General features: G+C 33.8%; 2 protein-coding genes and 1 long non-coding RNA gene across 7 annotated transcripts; 1 reads left to right on the forward strand and 2 right to left on the reverse strand.

The window, feature by feature from the left end:
- The first annotated feature begins 2,372 nt into the window (after nt 1-2,372).
- On the forward strand, nt 2,373-9,819 carry LOC122586447. 3 transcript variants are annotated; one of them, XM_043758435.1, is made up of 9 exons: nt 2,373-2,816; nt 3,443-3,534; nt 5,036-5,736; nt 6,163-6,233; nt 6,940-7,029; nt 7,751-7,945; nt 8,043-8,132; nt 8,752-8,884; nt 9,403-9,819. In XM_043758435.1, exons 1-9 carry the CDS (start codon nt 2,451-2,453, stop codon nt 9,555-9,557), a joined length of 1,893 nt encoding a protein of 630 aa, XP_043614370.1. In that variant the 5' UTR covers nt 2,373-2,450; the 3' UTR covers nt 9,558-9,819. The 3 variants fall into 3 exon arrangements, 2 of the variants coding, with proteins under 2 accessions (XP_043614370.1, XP_043614371.1); XM_043758436.1 differs by having other exon boundaries at nt 9,421-9,819; XR_006321997.1 differs by lacking the exons at nt 8,752-8,884; nt 9,403-9,819 and having other exon boundaries at nt 7,803-7,945; nt 8,043-8,127.
- Nucleotides 9,820-9,998: 179 nt separating this feature from the next.
- LOC122586448 (flavin mononucleotide hydrolase 1, chloroplatic) lies at nt 9,999-14,294 on the reverse strand. 3 transcript variants are annotated; one of them, XR_006321998.1, is made up of 8 exons: nt 13,960-14,294; nt 13,352-13,427; nt 13,070-13,121; nt 12,508-12,622; nt 12,283-12,353; nt 12,103-12,190; nt 10,416-10,532; nt 10,241-10,331 (listed from the first exon to the last, which is right to left on the reverse strand). XR_006321998.1 is itself a non-coding variant. In XM_043758437.1 (7 exons), exons 1-7 carry the CDS (start codon nt 14,205-14,207, stop codon nt 10,190-10,192), a joined length of 792 nt encoding a protein of 263 aa, XP_043614372.1. In that variant the 5' UTR covers nt 14,208-14,291; the 3' UTR covers nt 9,999-10,189. The 3 variants fall into 3 exon arrangements, 2 of the variants coding, with proteins under 2 accessions (XP_043614372.1, XP_043614373.1); XM_043758437.1 differs by lacking the exon at nt 10,416-10,532 and having other exon boundaries at nt 9,999-10,331; nt 13,960-14,291; XM_043758438.1 differs by having other exon boundaries at nt 10,238-10,532.
- Nucleotides 14,295-20,478: 6,184 nt separating this feature from the next.
- LOC122589543 lies at nt 20,479-21,743 on the reverse strand. Its single transcript, XR_006322282.1, has 2 exons — nt 21,154-21,743; nt 20,479-20,991 (listed from the first exon to the last, which is right to left on the reverse strand). It is a non-coding gene; the product is annotated as an uncharacterized LOC122589543 (long non-coding RNA).
- Between the last annotated feature and the right edge of the window lie 474 nt (nt 21,744-22,217).

A 22,217-nucleotide genomic window follows, 5' to 3' on the forward strand; every position in this document is an offset into this window, starting at 1 on the left:
ATAAAATTTTGTGAACTTACTTTTCTTCCTTTCTTTTTCCCAATCGATCAATCTTTCATAATATATCAAAAGTTTTGATTCTATTCAGCTTTCAGCAAGATAACAAACAATTATAATAAAGGATCAAACAATTCGATGTCCAACAAACAATTAAGTGGTTATAAAATTGGGTGAAGATTGATTGGAAAGAAGGTTATTCAGATTTATTACATATATACATATTTTTTTTTATGTTTTTTTTGGTATATCATTATTCATAATAGGGTGAAAAATCTTTGCAAACAACGTAATGTTTACAGAAACTTTGATCGATTTTCCATCCTTGCATATTTATGTTCCATTTTGAAGGTTTATTGTTAATCATAATTGGGAAATCTCGGTTTGCATACAACCTATTTGATGAAATGCCATATTTTGGTTTTTATGTCAAATAAGTGGATAGTCTTTTCTGGGCTGGTTTTTTCGGTTCTTTCTCTATTTTATATGCCAATAATTGAAGAAGCAACACCAAATATATTCCGGTGATTATTTTTTTCAAATCCTAAAAACCATGTACTCAACGTTATTTAGGTGATTCCATGAACTTGTAATTTACTTTACATTACTAATGTATGATTTCTACAGCATCTTGCAATGCTAAACCCGGATAATGCGTTCAAATAAGTAGAAGGTGAGTTGCATTTTATTCCTTTTGGTGTTATAGCCTTCTTTTACCTGTGGATAGAAACAAAAAATAGTGTATTGCTCCAGAGGTTTTTCATATTATTTTGGAATGTTTAGTTATACAAATTCATATTTAGTTACATGCACATATTTATTCTACTTTGACTCTCATTGAAAGTGGGGGGCTTGGAATCTGATTTTTGGTTGAAGGTAAATACTGAAATTACCGTTTTTCACTTAGGAAATGGTTATGACACTTTTGGTGTTATAGCCTTCTTTTACCCGTGGATACAAACAAAAAATAGTGTATTGCTTCAGAGGTTTTTCATATTATTTTGGAATGTTTAGTTATACAAATTCATATTTAGTTACATGCACATATTTATTCTACTTTGACTCTCATTGAAAGTGGGGGGCTTGGAATGTGATTTCTAAATACTGAAAATTACCGTTTTTCACTTAGGAAATGGTTATGACATTAGACTACTGATGGTTTCTGGAATGGAATTTTAAAAATGGATTGTATTTGTGTTCGAAGGTAAGTTAAATTTCGAAAAGTAAAATTTTTGGAGCTTGATAGGTAAAACTCTTATTTTCCAAATAGCTTGGTGGTAGATCATGCACTTCCTAAAATAAATAAGTAAAAAACAATGGATTCTTAATTAAGAGATATGTATTTATATAATAAAGTTATTTGATGCGAATTATAACATCACATATATAATTGTAATAGATAGATGTTATGTTTAGAGGATTAAACAACTTTCTACATCGCTTGATTGCAAATTTGATAAATGTTGGGCAGATTCAAGATGCACTTCAAGCTCTTCATGATCTTATTACTTCAAAGAGGTGCAACTATGCAGGCATGGCCGAAAACACATGAGAAGATCATGTTCAACTAAATCGAGCTTTGTGAAGACATGAGGAGGGGTAGACTTGCCAAAGATGGTATGATTCAGTATCAAATAATTCGTCCACAGGTTAATGTTAATTCCTTAGAGGAAGTCCTAAAGCACTTTAAGGATCTTTCAACTAAGAGGGATGAGCTTGCCCTTAGCCAAGCACATGATTTAAAAAAAGTTTTAGATGTTGATGATTTTGAAGCTGATAAAAGACCAGAAGATTTAATATTGAGTTATGTTAGTTGTGAAAATGGAAAGGAGCGTTCATATAGGGAGCTAGTGACCCCATGGTTGTAGAAGAGTAGCTCTCAAGAATCCACGAAACAACTACAAGTTGATTTATTTTTTGTTTACATGTAGCAAGTGAATAGGTTTGAGGTAACTTGAAATTAGTCTCTAAATCTATTTTTCAAGTTTATTTTATTGTTGAAGTTTCACACGTACTATTTTCAAACATGTATTTCGTTTGTTTAAGCATTCGTTATGGTCTCTATATCTATTTATTATGTACTCAATTTTTATTCGGTAACCCGGGTTGATTAGCTAGTATATAATTAAGATTAAGATATACAGATAGCTTAGTTCTTAAAACGTTGCCTCCAACATACGTTGTGCTCTAAATTCTAAAACATGATTCGCATATTGAACAGATCAAAAGCAAGAAGACAACCACAAGGAACAAATAAAGATTTTCTTTTTAATAAAAAAGAGTCAAAGAAAAAGTAAACGCACAAAAGAATCTTTGTCTCTTGGTTTCTTTGTACAAACAAGCCATTATTCTTTTTCTTTTCTTCATTCATCAACCACATAAACCCAACACCCAAAAACCAAACTTTCCAAAAACCATACATACAAAGCCCACAAATTAAAATCCTCAAAAAAATGCAATGCCCAATACAAAATTCCATAACTTACAACTCAACTTTATGTGCTTGTAATCCTGGTTTTTTATACAACACCACCGGAAAAACATGTTCTCCGTTCACCGGAGACAGAGAGCTGGTGGTGGGTACCGGAGTTGACTACTCTATAAATTTTCCAGAAACAATATTGTCATTTGATTCAATAAAAAAGTACACACGGTCACAAGGTGTGTTTCTTGGAGCTACATTTGTGATGATTGTTGGGTGGTTGTTGTTTTGTTTTCTTGTGAGGTTTGGAAGTCTTGGTGATGGAAAGACAAATTGGTTTAAGATTAGATGGTTGATTAGTAGATTGGATATTTGTTTTGCTACAAGACATTGGCTGGTATTATTTGTTTACTTATGTATTTATTTCTATGTTAAGTTTATTGTGGCTTTCTATATAAGTGAATGAACGTTCACGACATAAATGAATTACCGGGTTTATGTTTGTTTGTTTAGCTGAAAGGATGGAGTTTTGTTTAGTACTTTAGTTAAATGAACGTACATGAATGAATTTCCTGTTAGAACTGTTCATGAACTGTTTAGTTCTCCTACAGCTGCCCTTAGGGCCCTAGTTAGAGAACCCCTTTACTTTACAATAAAATGTTAGAGAACCCCTTTACATGGAGTTATGTTTGATGTATATATACATAGTAATATAGGTTTCCTGTTTAGTCTTTCAGGTTATGTGTTTTTATATCTAAGGTTCATAATCGGTTTTGGATTGAGTATTAGAGCGGGCGATTGGTGCTGTTTTTTAAAAGTTATTATCTGCGTTTTTTTCTAAAAACTCTTTTCTAGTGTGTTGGTTGGTATGTGAGATAATTGCTTTAACATTTTGTTTGAGTGAATGAATGATTGAATTCTATCTGTGCTTCCCTTTTTGCTTATTGTTTTTGAGAAATTTTGAGCTTCAAAGTATGGTGATTTCATGGAGTAATCTGTCATTTTGCTCCCTTGTTTATGTAGGATGATCAAAAGGTACTCAGGAAACGGAAAACAGAATTGGGAGGAGCCTTTTCGATTGCAAGTTGCATTCTTTTTATTGGTTTGCTTGCTGCGTGAGTAATCGAAATTGCTTATATTTAGTTTATAGAATTTACTAGATTTTGCAATATTACTCCTTTCGTTCCGTGAAATTTCATAATTTGTGAACTTGGCGATCTACCAATATTACCTGATTTGTTTGTGAGCTTGCCCAGTTGCCCATTTTGCCTCCTCTAGGTAAATTAAAATAGCAGGTCAAATTAGTAAAGTGTCAACCGTTTTAAAAGTCTCCCAAGACGTGTTAACTCTTCAGAAACTCATCTTTATTCAGATCAATATCATCTTTAGATTTAATCTTTTTTTGCAACCATGTTAATATACTCATATTAGTTATTTATGAGATTAAAAACAAATGGAGAAAAACATTGTTGGTTGGTCAATCCAACTCCACCCATTTCAACCGGGCCACATTTTTAGTTTTTTACAGTTGACCAATGCCCTTTTTTGGTTATAGAAATAAAGAAATATGAGAAATTATTGAGAATGTGATGAACACTATCCTCAAGGAATATTAGCCCCCACTATAACAATGCTAGTGGTTAACTGGACTAGTTTCCTCTTGAGATTCACCCCGATTTAAAGATAAACATCGTGTTTTGTTCTACTTCTTGAACATTGTTTAATGTTTTGCATTAGTCTACCAGAGAAAAGAAAAGGAAACAAGATGATAATTGAACGACCCCTTTGTCTGGTAGACTTTTGGCAGTTTTAAAACTATCAGAAACCCCAAATCGTTTCTTTTGACATTTTAAAACTGTCAGAAACCACCAAACCATTTCTTTTGATATTTAGTTTGAGCATGCCATCACAAGTCTAGGCTTTTCCAAAGTCCAACAAATACATTGTTCTTTGATAGGACTATACTATCAGATTCTATCATCATAGCCCTTATCCCACCCTTACACATCTTAAAACCAGAAACAAGTTTCTTCCTAATGCGAGAACACCCTTGAGAATCAGTTTCTTTTCTCAAAGTAAATGAGATTTCAACGATTCCCTTTCCAATGACCTTTGAAGTGTGATTATCACCCATCATGACCAACCCTATTTCTTCATATGTTTTGAACATATCCTTGTTAGAAATACGAGTTGTTGCACTGAAATCATAGCACCAATCACTTGTTGTAGTCACAGAAGCCATATGCAGATCTTGAATCATTCCAATGTTTAATTCTGAAACCATGGATGTGACTTTAGTGATCTTCTCTTGTTTCACCATGTTAGCTAGATCATTGCCAATGACCCTCACTCCAAGTGGTTGAGGTGAGGCACCCAGTGACCTCAACAATGGGGAGGTCATGAGTTCAAGTCCCACATAGAACAAATTATTGGGGTTTTCCATGTTTGGCCAGGGGGTTTTCTCTCACTTATGGTGGGTTTCCTCCTGTCAGTTATCGAAGTTCCCCTCCAACTAGATTTTCAAACTATTTGAATACTTTAAACAGCTCAACATTACCTAACCTGCCTGTGTTCCTTCTACATCTGGCTAATGATTTGGTTTGGCTACCATCACAGGTTACTATACCAAATTATATCAAAGAGAACCATAGAAGTGCATAGTGTTGTAGCAGCAAATGCACCTGATTTGACCTTATTCAGTAACGATATGGAGTTCAACATAACCACAATTTCTAGCATGAGTTGTTCCAATCTTCGCGGTCTCGGTACCTTACTCACTGGAAAGCCAGGTTTTTTGGATTTTAGAACTGCACCCTTATCCAGCTTTGCCAACTTTTCTTGCCAAAATACCACAAACGGGCCGACGGTGACTCTTAAATGCAACAATTGTAAACTTATCCGCGACAATTTCTATACTTCATGGTATTTTCTTGATCTTCCAAATATGCCTGCAAGTGCTGTGGGTTTTCAATTCAATTTAACAGCAAGGGACCGTTTCCACAGAAAGCATATGAGTTTTGTGAGCGGAGTTTTGAAAAATGGAAGCAATAATGGGGATAAGTTTGTGACTTTTAGAGGGCATGATCCAAATATATTGCAGTTTAATTTGTTTCCTCGAATTTATCGTAATAAACATGATCTCAAAATTATCCAGCCTTTGTTTCATGAGTTTCTTCCGGGTTCTTCTATTGATGAGAGAAATCAGCTTCGGGATTCTCTTGAGAATTCAAACAATGGACTTGTGAACATCACGTTACATGTTAATTTTCTTTCATCATACATTGTTGAGGTCGACAATCAAAACGTTTTGGGCCCAGGCGAGTAAATTTTCAGATACTATAGTTGTTCGTGCCAGTGTTGACAAGATGACTAGGTCACTTGTGTAATTTCATAATGCCGTTCAAATCGAGCCAGGACGGGTTGGGTCAACCTTTTGTAAACCATCATAACTGATTGATGTTCTAAATATGATTACAAAAATATATTACTACAATATTTTCCAAACTTTCAATCTGTTTTGACGTTCACCTTTAAATTAATATTCTAGCTGATATATTAGGAATTTATTGCACGATGGCATTATTTTTGCCTTTTTGGTTGGGGGAGGATTGGCAATTTGGCATTGCTGATGGCCATTGCAACTATCTTTAGTTGAAATCATTTTATCTTGATAGTGCATGTTACTTGTATTTAATGTTAACTTCTTCTAGGTAGTAATATATTGTATTTTTACAAACATGCAGTGGGATTCCTTGCTGATTTGGGTGGCCTTTATTGTATTAGTATTGGCCTTTTCTTCTACCTTTTGGTGCAAGTATGTTTCTTTTCCCTTTCGTGTTTAACACTTTTTCTTTCTGCTGTCCACTTCCATATTGTTTAACATTTTAGGAAATCACTACTTTCACCATTTTAAAGTAAAAGAAACTGTTTCTTTTTTTTCCTATTAGTTATTATGAACAAAAAATTGGCAACGTTAGTTTTGGTCTACAATATTTTAGAAATTTCTTTGATAAGGAATATACTTCAATTAGACTACATACCAAGTGGAAGTCTCCCCACTTTTTTCCTTTCTTGTCCCCGTCATAAAGTATAACCGTAAAGTATAAGTATGCTAGGATATTGTGTCTAGTGGGAAAGTAGGTTAGAAATATGTATTAAGAGTGTAATTTTTTAAGAGTTTTAGTCATCACATTTCCTATAGTTCTTATCTATGAAATTAAAAAATAAATGGACTGCTATTGCTGGTGGCCTGTCCTGAAATTGCCCAGTTTTAATGTGTTACCCAACCCGTCCATTTTGCCACCCATAATGTTTATGCCAAGACTTATGTCTTGTAATCTGTTTTTTTAACATAATAAATGTCTTTTAATTCAACACCTTTATTTGTCGTGTCCAAACTCCAAACATTCTATGCTACATTTTCTTATTATTCAAAAATAGTGTATGGAACCTATTTATACGCAAGAGACCATCTCATCCACTACAAAAATCTTCCATATCCTAATTATATCCTGTTGTAGCTTGAATACAGATTTAAGAAGTTCCGTCACGAGGATAAAGTAATGAGAAGGATTAGAAATCATAAAAAAGCACAAGAACGTTGGGACAAGGTAAGTGATATCCAATATATTAGAGGTGGCAATTCCGAGCTATTTACTTATGAGTCAATTAATTTGGTTGCGTTTCATATCAAGTGTGTCAAATGGATTAAATATAACACTAAGCAAAAAGGGAAATAGGTGGAACTGGTTCAAATTTACCTTATTACCTAAAATTGTTTATAATGCCCATTACACTCCAAAAGTTTTAAAAATTAAATATAACATATATTCTTCAATCCATCACAACCATTCATCTTTCAAACACCCTTTACTTTAATCACAACCATTCATTTCACCCAACTATTATTACTTTCAAGTTTCAGTCCTATAATTCATAATACACGGCCAATAAAAACTTTAATCCCATAAGTAAGCTGAGTCGCCAAACGAGTCTCTCCACTACCATTCATTGACGACCATGAAGTAGCAAGTTCCGCCGCATTGTGCGAGTACATGCTATTTATTAATGCGTACAACCTTCCGAATCTATTTGTTCTAAACTTTGGGTTATTTTGTAATCATAATGAATACAGTAATCATTTACATGATTATGGGCAAAAAAAGGCTTACACGTAACCCAATCCGTTACAGAAACTTATATGTTTTAAACGGAACCAGCGTTACGGGGACCATCTATCTTGCCACCTCTAGAAGTCACATTTTTTTAGTTCATTGTGTTTGAACCTTTCTATGCCAAATGTGTTTTTGGTTTGTTTAATGTTCCAAATAGTTGAGGAAATACGTAATTTTTACATGGGGTCGTGGTTCATTGCCTCTTGAAGATGGAACCGTTGGGCCAACAGCATGCTGCTCCGGGATATTTATCAAGTCAGGCAGAAATGAAGGGTCATCATCTATGGGAAGGAAGCATATAAGACCGGATACCATCAGTTTTAACACGAAAGTTAGCAGGCCTGATGAGAAGGCAAATATTTTTACTTGCATTATTTTCTCTTATTTATCTTTTAAAACCCTTTGGTTTCCAGAATTTATATTAGCGAGCTGTTGTTTTTTTTTTACAGATGTGCAGTCCAGAGCAAGTTCAAACCCAAGGGATGGCATGTCATTTTGGTGATTCGGCATTGATCCCTGGGGAGAACTTCTCGTGCCAAGTAAGTTCTATTAAATTCTTTATTTAAGATACTTTTTTTAATTCTCTTATTTCCATGTGAAAGTTTATAGTAGCAGCTCTTACATGCTTCTTCAAATACTATTTAGAGTCTAGACCTTAAACATGATTTTCTGGAACAATGAAACTATTTTTTTGGATACCTTCTGGTAAAAAGCTTACATGTTTGGAAAAAAATTCCATTATCTTTTTTTCTTTATTTTGGAGATAAAGCAAGCACAAGTTAGGATTTAGGAGAATACAAACTAGTTAGAGCAACTAATGATCAAGAATTTATGTGAATTTTGTTATTTTACGGGTTCTTGAGCTGGCTAGGACGACTTAAGTTTAAACCAACTGTCATGTTCTTGAGTTTAAGAAAAAGATAAAGACATCTGACAATTTGCAATATCCCTTTCATATTAGCTTTGTCATCGTGATGAGAGAAGAGAAGGGTACTTTTGTCATTAACTAAATTTACGATGGCCTTTGTTTCCCTTCTCTACAAATATTTGGGAGGAAAGTATAGAGAAAATCAGTTAAAACTTTTTTCTCCACTTCACTTTTTTTTTTTTTTTCCAGATATCAGGGACTTTGCATTCTAATACTCAGACCATGTGCAGGTTCCCCAAAAGGAGGTGTCTGGTGATATGAAATACAAGAAAGAAACTACTATTCACTCGGATAATGGAGAGGCACCTATGCACCAACCTTTGGCTTCAGCTGCTAATGATATACCTTTGCCGCCTTCATTAGGTAACCACCGATTATCACATGTATTCGTTTTGAATTGTTATATGGTAAATTAGTGGCCACCAGGCTTTCCTTTCTTGGCTTATCTCGAGTCAAAATCACCATTTCACCCTTTAGCCACTTTAGTTTTAACTTATGGAAAAATGGCTAGGCACTATGCACAACGTTTAGATTACGCAACTCCATTGTAAAACATCAAAGGGGGGCACTGAACTATCTGATCATGTTTGTTTACACCAAATCATCCCAGATGACGTCCAAAATTTAGTACATTACCACAATGCCTGTGAATTCATTTTTTTAGTTCAAAATCGCCTAAATGTAAATTACTTCAAGTTCGGTGGGCCTATTTGATCCCCCCCCCCCCCCCCCCCCCTCCCTCACTATTTCTATTTGTTATTGCTTTATATGAAAATTGTAAATGGTTCAGTTGCTGTAGGCATATAAAACTTCATGTTCTGAATTCCGTTTATTTTACTTTTGTAGATGTGCTTTATTTTAACTCTTTTACCTATTAACAGAAATCAAACTCGGTTCAGAGATAGGTGCTTCGGAACTCCAGAAGAATCTTCAAAACTTATACGAATACAATGTAATGCTTCGGGAGGAGTTGATTCGTGCTCAATCTATGCTCCATACTTTAACTTCAAGAGCTTCTGCATCAAACCAACAATAGTGGGCAAATGATTCCGTATTCTAATCCCAATTTTCTGACTTGGCCACACGGAAAGATGACATGTCATCACCGTTTTGTGAGGTCATCTGGGCATGAAAGAATACTGGTGCACCTGTGTATCGTAGTAGCAATTTACTTGTATAAAGCTTGTGTTGTCTGCAATTTAAGATTGGTTTAGTGTTTGCTGTATATGTCGAGTCTGCTAGATACGTACATATTGTAACTGATGCTAGTCATAGAATACAAACGATTCTTAGTAAAAGTTTGCTGCTGCATATTCAATGTGGATCTCGAAAATGATTATCAACACTCAAGACTTTGGTTGAACACATGTGTATTGTTTTGTGCAAGCTAAACATACAAGGTTAGCAACAGTTTTTGGAAACAGGGAACCCAACTGAAGTACCGGGTTGTTTGCATGATAGGTGTTGGAGCAAGTAATGACCAAAAAAATTGCTATTTGTTTTGTATACCAAATGAATAAATACCGTTTTTTTCGTAATAAGAACAGTCAAGATATGAAGGATGCAATGTTGGATACTTGAATCAATGTACATGAAAATAAGAATATTATTGATTTTCTTGGAAATGGGGGAATTGCAAGCTAACATCTGTTATTGTTGTAGATGAGATCATAATCTGTGTTCATGCTTTTGTGTGTTGCTGTTTTGTAATGTTATTCCCAGTAGAGACAGATCTTGCTGTAACAAAGATGCATTCTTGAACTGGATACCAATGATGCCAGCTTCTTTTGCAGCCTCTATGTTTTTCAACCTGTTGCACACCAATTAAAAAAAGGGTCCATTTAAACAATATAGCACATCAAAATAAGCACATGTACTTTCTGAGAGGGTCTACCTGTCTGACTTGTTCGACAACAATATCCAATCCCGCCAAAGTTGAGGTATGGGAGAGGTGAGATACAGACAAACATACCTCTACCCAAGGTTAGAGAGACTACTTACAAGACGACCTCTGGCAAAATTGTGTTATATAAGATAAGTGGCATGCAAGTGTTACTCTGTGTGTGTGTGCGCGCGCGCGCATGTATGGATACAAGAAAATAGTGTACAGTATGTTACAAAGAAGAAAAAACATGCCTGCATAATGTGCATATATAATGTATTTAAACTTATATAAGCATCCAAAATATGTAAGCTTAACAAGAGAAAGATATAGTGGCATTTAAGTTTTTGGGTATGTATGGATATAACAAGTAAAGGTATATAAGAGGATAACTGTCTAAGCATGTAATTGACCTGCTAGATATAAGACATAAACTAAATACAGTAACAGATTTACAATATATGGGTCTCTATTTAAATCTCTGCATAGTATCGAGAAGATCCATGATCACATATGGGATCTTATGGACAAAAAAGCAATAATATGAATAACTGGTAGACATAATGGGCGGGACATATAAGTCAGTAGTACTATAAGTCTAATAATGTTCAAGAACAATCTCAAGTGCTCTGATGCACGGAAACGCCCAGGAGCCACCGTACCCTGTACCGGAAACTCGTCGGGGACGGAAACCCCTACGGGGACGGCTGGAAACGTTTCTTAACATGGGGGGACGTTTCCAATAAGTTTCCTATCCGTTTCTACCGGATTTCAGACGACCATCCATTGCCGGAGATGAAGACATCACTACAGCAGCTGTGTTTTATTGTTTTTTTTCTTTTCCGGTGAGTATGTGTGTTTATATATGTTATTAGAGCCGGCAATAGTTGCCCAAAGGAAGTGTAGACTTCTGAGTTCTGGACACAGCTATTATTATAATTCAAGCTATGTGTTTTTAAATTTTATTAAGTCAACACTTAAACTTCCTAGAACCTGAATTTAATAACCAATACAATACCGTATATATATTTTTTTATATATTAAATATTACATATATATATATTATGTATTTATTTCCGTACCCGTGCCGTACCCGTTTCTTGATTTTTTGGGTTTTGCCGTTTCCCGTTCCCGTTCCCGTACCCGTACCCGTACCAGTTCCCGTGCAACATAGCTCAAGTGTGGGGGTATAAGGACTTGGTTTCAATTTTTTATTTTTATTTTTAACAATCAAGATACAAATCAAACTAGTTAATTTCGTTCCAGTGTAATTATTTTCCAGTTTTCAACCATGTCTCATTAAAAAGAACCTAACTATTTTGAAATATATAGATATACATATGGGTGAGTTAGTGACCCTGGACTGAAATGGATTCCGCTACATAATTAATCAATCTAAACTCAATTTAATACTTTGTAGTTAAGTACGCTCTGGTCTGAGACCCGAAACCATGAGCTGAACCGATCAATTTGAGATTTTTTGAAGCAAGAATGAAGCATGCTATTGTATTCAACTACCGATAAGGGACTAAGCTAGATAGATAAGGTCACAGGTCAAATGGTCACTAACTCACCATAACATAGTTACATAGCTCACCAAAAACACCAAAAAATAGTCTCTTGAAATAAAGATTGATAAAAGAGGACAAGTAAAACTAATATATGCATATGATTTGACTGTAATTGAACACTAACGCACCTGTCATCAATGAAAACGCAATTTTGTGGCTCGATGTCAAGGTGCTTTACCGCTTCTAAGTAGAAAAGAGGATCTGGTTTTCTTTTACCTGCATTTAGAGATAAATGGCAGTTAGCATCAAACAAGGAAACAAATGGTAAAATTATCAGAAAGCAGATGATAATCATGATTATTTCGCACCAATTATACATGAACAAAATGTCCAGGATAAGAAAGAGGAAAGCTTCAGTTTGTCCTCAATCATTCTATACCTACAAAACAATAATCATTTCTAACTCAATGAACTCATCAACTCGAGTCATTAGCAATTCAGATCATTGGACCAAGTCCTTTTATTTGTTATAAGAATAAATATAAATTTTAATATTATTATAAGTATGTGACAAACCTTGCATTCAGCCATACCATATTGGGTAATTTGTAAAAGCATGCATCTCATAGCCATTATCTTTCAGTGAAGAAAGAAGTTCTTCGATGCCTTCTAAATAGGAGTATCCCTGCTTGATACAACTTTTGAGGCCTGAAAACGGAATCAATGTCATAACAAAAGAGATTACAAACAGGAGAAGGTTGAATTATACTTACTTAGATAATCCATTGTAGAGATTTGTTGTATCATAATACAACAACAATACCCAATCCCACGGATATGCAGAGTATTATGGATGGTCATGTTAATTATTATGAATAAAACTTATAAACTTGGAGAAAGCAGTATTTCAAGCCAACCCGTCGCAAAACATACAAAATTACACATTTTGAGGTGTTACCCAACCCACCCATTTTGCCATCTCTGTCATCCATCATATGAAGCCACGTGATTATATTCATGATTCATCATTCATTCATTTGACACAATAGGCCATAGTCCTAAACTCAGTAGCGTTGGGAATCACATTTAGGTCGGTCATTCTGACTCTGTTTGAATCATGAAGGTGGTTAACTGATAAATCTATATGTAACCTACCTTCCAAGTCAAAATGCCTTCCATCTTTGAAAAATATCCTTGCCAGTTCCGCCTGTAAAAAGTATTCCTTCAAAATTCTAAGTCAAGGAAGCCAAGCAAGTGCGGCAAAATACTCATCATTTTGAATAAATCATAAACACCACTTTTGTATATGGGATTATGGGGTATATGCATATAATGCATGTGTCTTGCCAATGATTTATAGTTGATTAATGGGACTAATTAAGACTATATACTTAAACTTTAATAGTAACAAATAATAACCAACTTATAGCACTATACCTCATCAATGTGACCCTTTTCAAACTCAATCCATGCTGTAGGGTGTTTGCAATCTAATAGTTCTTTCATCGACATCCTGAATAAAACATCTCAAATTCACAAAAGTGCGACAACAAGGTAACCTAACACAAAATCAAGCTTTCATATGTAAATAGTAAATACAACACTCAAGACTCAACTAAGAGAGATGAAACATATTAAGATATTTTTATGACTAGTATTTTAACTGTCAAAGATACCGACTCGAGACACCTTCGGGGCCAGCCTTCCGTGTACGTAACTCGATTCATTTCTGAGAAGAAAATTTGTAACACACTAGCATATACACGTCGAAAAATTCGACTTTCATAGTGATAACACGATTCGCAGAAATATCCAACATATACCATTATCCGAATTCACCACCAACATTTAAGAACTCTTAAAAACTACTGTAAAAAGGGGTAAATCTATTCTAGGCCATCCAATACTATTTTGATCATGATCGTACTAATTCAAGCTGATTTAATTACTGGGGTTTCATGTTAAAAGTTAAAACTACACTTACATAACAGTAATAATAATTATAAAACAGTAGTAAAAAAAATCAAAGAAAAAAAGGAAGTTACCCAAAGAAAGCAGGGATATCATGGTAAAAAGGATCACGAACAATAGTGTCCATAATATCAAACAACAAAACAGGAAGCTTTCTTTTTGTCACGTTGGCGGCTGTGTTTTTTGTGACGCTGGCAGACATTTTTGTTGCAGTTGATGTTTTTAAGGATTTGCAAATAAAAGGGGAGGTCAGCGTGATTGCTTTAAAATGATGATGATGATAAGGTTTGATTAACGGTGGCATCATTAAAGCTACTGTCATTGAAATATTTTGAGATTTGGTTTTATGGTTTTGACCCAAAAATATAGTTTAAGGTTGGGAATCTTGCAAATATGTGAGTCACATTGTTAAGTGATCAAATCAATCAATCCAAAACAAATGGATGAATATAAAATTATTGTGTGTCAAATTACCAAGTGGTCCTTAAGGAAGGATGTAGTGTCATAATTTGATAAGTTGGTATGCTAATAGGATTGCGCCTCAAAACTTATAAAAATGGGCTTTGTCAAAAAAAATGTCAAAACTTACCAAAAATGCTAATGACCGGAAAAAATAAAATGTTACTGGATTTTGTAAAAAGGGACCAGATTTTATACAATTGTAAACAACTTTGGGCACAAAAACTAAGGGTCAGAATTTGAAAATCAAAGACGTCATGATTGTCAACCTGAAGGTTTACCACGCCAAGATACGTCCTCGGTCATTCAAGTCCCATTTTACGAACATTGTTATAATCATCGCTCATTCAACGTAAAACCTGTAACATAATTGTTCAACGATATCATCATCGGCCATAACACGATGTTTTCTGACCACTATTGCTCTAATGGAACAAAAAACGGCAACACTACATTGGTATTAAGATTCCGGCAACGGTATCACAATATTAACACTACTAAGCTTAATCACATAGTGCTTAAGCAACAAATATACATAAAGAATCTCATATAAACATATAGAAGCAGTAACAGTAAGATGTATCATCATAAGTGACTCGAAACCCAAAAAAGGGGGTCGCCATAAAACATTATCATATGGTCGGCGATGAAATGAAACCCGAAACAAAGAGATACAAACCCCAAACAAGGACATACAAAGTTCCAAAACCGACAGCCTTAAAAAGTAAAAGGGGTTTTAGATCTCTCTACAATATAAGGGTGTACGTTAGGAGCATCTGCAAAACAGTTTTGGCATCGATTCCGACAAGAGAAGCCAAGAAAAACATAATATTAACCTCAAAATAAAAAAAACCCCAATCTTCAAAATTAGGTTTCCGTTGACATCTTGCTTGGCACTACAACAAAAAAAAAACGACCACAACATTTACAAACATCGGCTCCATTGATCTGATATATATAACCGATGTTATTTAACGTTTTATACAGGGGAAGATGGTATAATGGAACCATACTGCCAATAGAAAAAACCGACTACACCGTTGCCCTTGATTACTTTTGGAATTCAAACATGGGTAAAGACAAAGATGGAGCATGGTCTATTGCCCCCTCAAAAAGTTTAATGTCTATATAAAGAGGATTTCTCTAAATGATATTAATGGTACTTATATATATAAATTTGTCCTCTTAACAAACTTTTGGATAGTTTTATTATACTAATACTCATAATATTTAAAGTTTGCCTATTTGAAGGAAACTTTCTGGCTCCGTCCGTAAATACAAGATGACTATTTAACCTGTGGCTGACTAAAGAAGAGTTGTAAGATCCGGTGTCAAATGTGAGATTTGTATAAAGCCAAAGCCCTGTATTGAATATATGGTGTCATGAGAGTTTTAAGCTTGATATAGAATGCTCCAAAAATGGTAGCCCATTCACTTTTGTTTTAATCATAAGTGACTTCATTTCATCTCAAAAAAGTTATCTACGAACAAAAAAATTTCAAATTAAGATACCTATTATTAATGAAGCAATTTATCTATACTTTATATTAAAAAAAATACCCTCATATCGACACTGTCACTTCCTTCATATTTTAATTTTTAATTTTAATAATTATTGAAGTGGACAATTAAAATAAAAAGAAAGACGTATGATGCCCATTTGCTCTAGTTAGTTTTTAGGAATTGTTAATCGTAACATAACTTTTAATAAATTTACCGTTATTATGTATTATATACTTGAAGTGCATGTTATGTCAGTTATACAATATGGTATATTAATAAAAAAAAATTGTGGTACTAAGTATGGGTTCCTTTGTTTTTAGGCGCAATGAAAGAGAAGATATCAATTTCAAGCCATCAATCTACAAAGGTCAATGAGTAGTACGATACGAGTTGACAACGCCACGTTCAAAAATACAATTTGTTGGGATGAAATTTCCCCAAGTTACCCACCTTGAGAAAATCTTGACCCTTGATTTTAAATCAAAAGTCAAAATTGTTCTAACTTGATCTCTCAAGTTATTTTCAACTTTAAGAGGATCTACACCCCAATTTGTTACATGTTAAACATGTTTATAAGCTTATATTATAGATGTTATGTTATATCATTTACCATAGTTTTTCCCTCCATTATCCTTATATCATTTACCATAGTTTGAAAATTGCAATAACTAAAATCTAAATTTTGACACTTACTTATGGAACACCCTGCAGGTATGAATCGAAGTACATAAAACTTGCATATAAAAACCGTACGTAAAACATTTGTGGACACATACCACCTTTTTTTTTTTGTGAAATTGTCTCAATAAAATTCACGTGGCTTTTAATTGATGTCAACTTCAATGCCATTTCATACTAATTTATCAGTCTTAATTACTGCACCCGAAAACGATTGCTTTCACCATTAATTCATTACATTATCAGATAATGATTATCTATAACTTTCGATCTGAAAAAAATAATGCTAATTGTATCGAAATTTCTTTCCTTTATCCTATAAGAAGAAATGACCTTTTATTTAGTAAACTGTATTAGAAGTTTTATTCCATGCTACGATCCTTCTAGTAAGTATTGTTTCTATGTTGTCCTTTACTTGCTAGCGCAATGGTTGGACACCCCAGATGTTGTAACAAGGGTCACATGTTCAAATCCCGTCTCGAGCATTGTTACTAGCTAATATTTTTGGCGTGCGAGTTGAATATACCGGATGAGACGGGCAGAGGGAGGGGATCGGGTAGACCCTCGGTATACCCGTGTTCCGGCCCTTCGGTGTTTAAAAAGAAAAAGTATTGTTTCTATGTCGTTTTTCTAATCAATACTCATAGTTGGAAATCTAGTTTAGCAAGTTGACCATGATGACGTATTAATCCAGTTTACTTGTTGTAATTAGTTCGTTTTCCAGGGCATTGCCAGATTCTTCTGATTACTAATAATTTTTGTTTTAAAAATATTGGATATTTTAGTGTAATTTTTAGTCATAATAATATATCATACAAGTATGACGGTGCGAAGTGCATATAAATTTATTATGATCTTAGGGGCGAAACCCCTAAGGGACGGGGTCCGAGGACAGCTCCCCTGGGAGCGAGGTCCAAAGGGCAAAGCCCTTGGCTGGGGTCGAGCTTGAGGGTCCCGGTTGAATAATATTTTTATTTCCATTAAGTTGTTATAGTAAAAATCACTCCGAAAATTTAATTTTTGGAACTTAAGGGACCAAAAGTGACAACTTGGAAAGCCTTTGAAAACGGTCTACAAAAGACCGTTAATGGGCCTCAGATCAGATTATGCGTTCATAATCTTTCTCTCTTGTCTCTTCTTCTTTTCTAGTTCTCTCTCAAACAAAACATACAAAAACTTCTTAATCATATCCGGTTGAATAACTTTTGATGAACCACCGAATTGATTCAATCTGAAAGCGTATCGTTATTTCAGTGATTGTTTAATATCCGGTTTTGTTCGTTATATACTGTTTATCCCCAACAAAAAATCTTACAACTTTATCGTAATTATATATGTATAAAATAATTGTCTTTTATAAAATTAATATAACTAGCTAGCACATAATCCATTTTTCTTTAATAAGAGACGAAGTTATTCTCAAACAGCATTAAAAGGAATCATGTTAAGAAATGTTTAACCTAGCTTGGTCAAAAGGTTGCAAATTAAATTTGACCAAAGATAAATTAAAATGAATGCGATGCATATGGTAGGTGGGCTTAATTGCTTATGGTCCTGGCCAGCTTCAATATTTAGGCCTACATCAATCTTGTTGGGGTAAAGATCATATAGGATAGGATTCTAACAACTTAAGATGAAGGAATCCAAGCATAAGATTTGATTTTGTCAAGTATTATCGACATTTCCTAAATATTGTGTTAGTATCTTATAAGAAATTTTTGTTCGGTTTAGCGTGTTGGTAAACCCATACCGTGTGGTGTATCAGTAACTTTTACTACAGGCAATGTTAACGCATAGTGCAATGCATGATCGAATGTACATTAGATACTCTTGATTGCACCTCGCATTATTATGCTTAGATGGTTTTTAAGAGGTGTTTCCATATCGATCTGTTATGGAAGTGATTATGTGATACGAGTATTAAACAATTGAAGAGGTTTTAAGTTTTTTTTACTAAACCAATCTCATAGGTGTATAAGCTTCTTGAAGTTTCATTATACAATCTTACACTAGTCTCTATAGGATATTGCAATAAGAAATCATTATACTTCTTACTATATAAACTTCCTTAAGAGTTTGTGTCGCTTCCAAATGATATTGCAATTGGAATAAAAAAAAAAGAACCACCCTCAAATACAGGTTTGAGTGATTTCCATATATTAAGGAATGTCTCAATTTTCAAACCCTCATTCATAAAAGTATGATTTTAGACTATTTTTAGTGCTTGTTTCACAAACCCATGAGCCAAAGTTCCGTTTAGATGCACACTAAACCAAAGTGAAGTAGGAACCTAACCTATTCAATAATACAATACATATTAAATAATACTTCTTAGAAGCAACCCACATGCATTACCTTATATATTAACAACGAAAATGAAAAGATACAATACTACCCATATCATATTGTACTTGGACCTACCCATAAATGTTGATACAAACCCTATGTTGACTTAAAGATATACGACAGAGAATATGCGAGTAGAACCTCACTACTAATGTTCATCTAAAACTGAAGAAAAAAAAAAAAAAATATATATATATATATACATTCCGGTGAGAACACTCTTAAAATAAGAACGGTGAGAACACCTTAAAAACATCATTTTGATGCATTAAAAGTCCATAAAACTAACATATTGCATAACTAGTTATCATTATTTAAGTGTTTAACAACACATTCATCTGTCAAAATCGAAATAATCATGTTTTTTGTTTTATGCATCCATCTTGGATGCATATTCATCAAAATGATACATCCAACAAAAAAACGTGATTTTTTTGATTTTGATGAATCAATGTGTTGTTAAACACTTAAATAATGATAATTAGTTATGCACTATGTCAGTTTTATGGACTTTTAATGCATCAAAATGATGATTTTAAGGTATCTCATCGTTCTTATTTTAAAATTGTTCTTATTTGATTCTTCCCATCTATATATATATATATATATATATCAAAGTCACATCATTGACTCTTATTAACTAAACCAATCCACAAGGTTCTTCATTTATACAAACATACTTTAAGTATTTTAACTAGCGTTCTATAACAATATAATTTGCTTATTGCTTTATAGATGAGCATGGAACCAAAAATGCAACCCGGAAACCGCCTAAGACTGACCGAGGGCTGAGGTCAAACGATTTGGTTCTCGATCCTCTAATAGGGTTGTAAATCGGGTTGACGTACGTCGGGTTGGCGATTCTCTGATATAATCACACCCACTAAAAGTTCCGGGATAGAAACTTCAACATGTACTCGACTTAGATCAACCTAATTAATTTTAATGGGTAGTTCTTGATCAAATGAATTTATGGGTCAAATGGGTTCGTTTTGGGTAAAATGGGTTGTTTTGGGTAAGTTTGGCAGGTTGAAAGGTCGAATTGGTTTGTTTTTGGTCTAGCGGGTCGAATGGGTTGTTGTTGGGTCAAATGGTTTGGTGGGTAGAATGGTTACTTTGAATCAATTGGTTCAAATGAGTCGAAATTAGTTATATTTTCCGGGTTGACGGGTCGACCAAAAACTCAAGGACCCAACCGGCCAACTCGAATCCGTCCTGAAAAAAAGTCAGTTTGATGGGTTGAAAATCATTAACGTGAACCTAGTTTTTTTCGGGTCAGGTTTTAGTTTGAATCAAGTGGTACGCTTATAACTTGTTAAACTGAACTACTTCTTTGACTTGAAATGGCAATCAAAGCTTTCTTACAATCCAAGTCGAATAGTAAAATTTTAAACTCACCTTGCAAAACTAATTAAACAAACCATAACTCACCTTACAACTCTAGATTAAGCATACCAATATAACTTTTTCTATACTAACATTGACAGAATCTGATCTTGGTACAAAATTTTGACTACAACATGTAAGCATGAAACCTATTTCTTAGAGTCCAAACAATGGAAGTGAAACCTAATGACACATGACATTCTTTGTAGATTTGGCAACAATTATCCAAAAAAGGTACAAACTAGATTCTCATTACAATAATCACAAATAGAATCCTAACATAAAATAATAATATATATAAAGTAATAATGATCAATAGATCACATTAACCAAATTTAATAATAATAAACCCCCTTCAATTAAGCTAAAAATAAGAAAAATCACAAAAAGAAAAATATAAAAATAAAAAGATTTAGGGCTTAACACTTATTCTAAAGATGACACCTAAAGCAATTACATGTTTTTGGAGTGAATGAACAAAAACCAAAAGGCCTATTTGGGATGTTGCAATTGATAGCATAACAACAAGGCGAAGGCAAACAATAACCTTTTCCACCGCCGCCACCGCTGCCGGCGGCGCAGCAAGTACACAATGAACAAATCTGAAAGCTGCCCAACTTCCGGCGACTGTCATTTAACATCAACCCCATCATTGCACTTTTTCCTGGCTCTATCCACGGCACCATCTCTACCGTTGTTACATTTTCCGGCACCGCCGCCGGCAACCAATTTGCCTATAATTTCAAAAAATCTAGATTATTAAAATTATCATAAATTATTGGATAAAGGAAAAAAATAAAACCGACCCACAAATTTATTTAAAAAACCCATTATAAATAACATATATACATACAAAAAATTGGATTATAAAAAAATGTGATAGGAAAATGACTTACATCGGAAAATTGAGCTCCGGCGAGGAAAATGAGGAGAGAGAAAATAACTCCAGAAAAAAACATTTTTATTTTGTTTTGTATTGTTTATAAGACAAAGATTTTAGAGTGATTTTTTAAGGTTTAGAATTTTAAGTTTTTTTTTTTTTGGATTAGATTAGAAGTGATATAAGTTGAAAGAAAGTGTGATGAAACATGGGGAAGTGAAATCTGGTGGAAATATGTAATGGTAATTTGTAGGAGATGATGAATGAAAGTGGTTGTGAAGGTGTGTGAGAGAGTGTACTTTGTAGTGGCATTAAAATGCTAGTGTTGTGGGTTATGGCAAATTGGCAATAATGTCAAAGGTTTTAAATTAGAGAATGTGACTATATGTTTTCTCTATTAATTGGAAATATTGAATCAAGTTTGAGGTAATTTTGATTTATGTAAAAAGTGTAAGTTTGGAGAGACATTTTATTGTGATGTGTTTGAGCAAAATAGGAAATGTAGTAAGTTTGTTTTGTTTTGTTTCGTTTCGTTTATGAGTTTGATGAATTTCAACTGTTATGCGAGCTTATTAATTCCGGAACGACTCATTTAATATATGAATCTTCGTGGATATTAGGAGGTTTACATCAAAGATAAAATTTGAGACCTTTATATAAAAAGACACAAGTTTTGTCAATGGATCACTAATTTTTGTGTGGCTATAATGTAACTAAATTTATTAACTTTTTTTATGAGTAATTTTGGTTTGTTTTCAGCAATTGTTTCGTTCATCTAGTTCGACTGTTCAGCTACTTCTGAAATTTGAAAGCGAATAAAAGCATTTGTTTGGGGAAAGTTCATGTTCGTTTTTAGCTAATAAGCCCGGTGTATATCTTTGTTTAAACGTTAATTTATATTGGTTCTTTGGTTTTGTGGATTTATAAAACTCTTTTCCTAGATGTTGTTCTTCATTTCTATTGGTCCAAGATACAATAATTGATAAGTGATAACAATCAAACAAAACAAGATGATTGTATGCAATAGTTCATACAATTATAGTTTGTCATTTCATTATCTTGTTTGTGACTGTGATATTA

This window comes from Erigeron canadensis, chromosome 2, assembly GCF_010389155.1.
Source record: "Erigeron canadensis isolate Cc75 chromosome 2, C_canadensis_v1, whole genome shotgun sequence".
NCBI lineage: Eukaryota > Viridiplantae > Streptophyta > Magnoliopsida > Asterales > Asteraceae > Erigeron > Erigeron canadensis.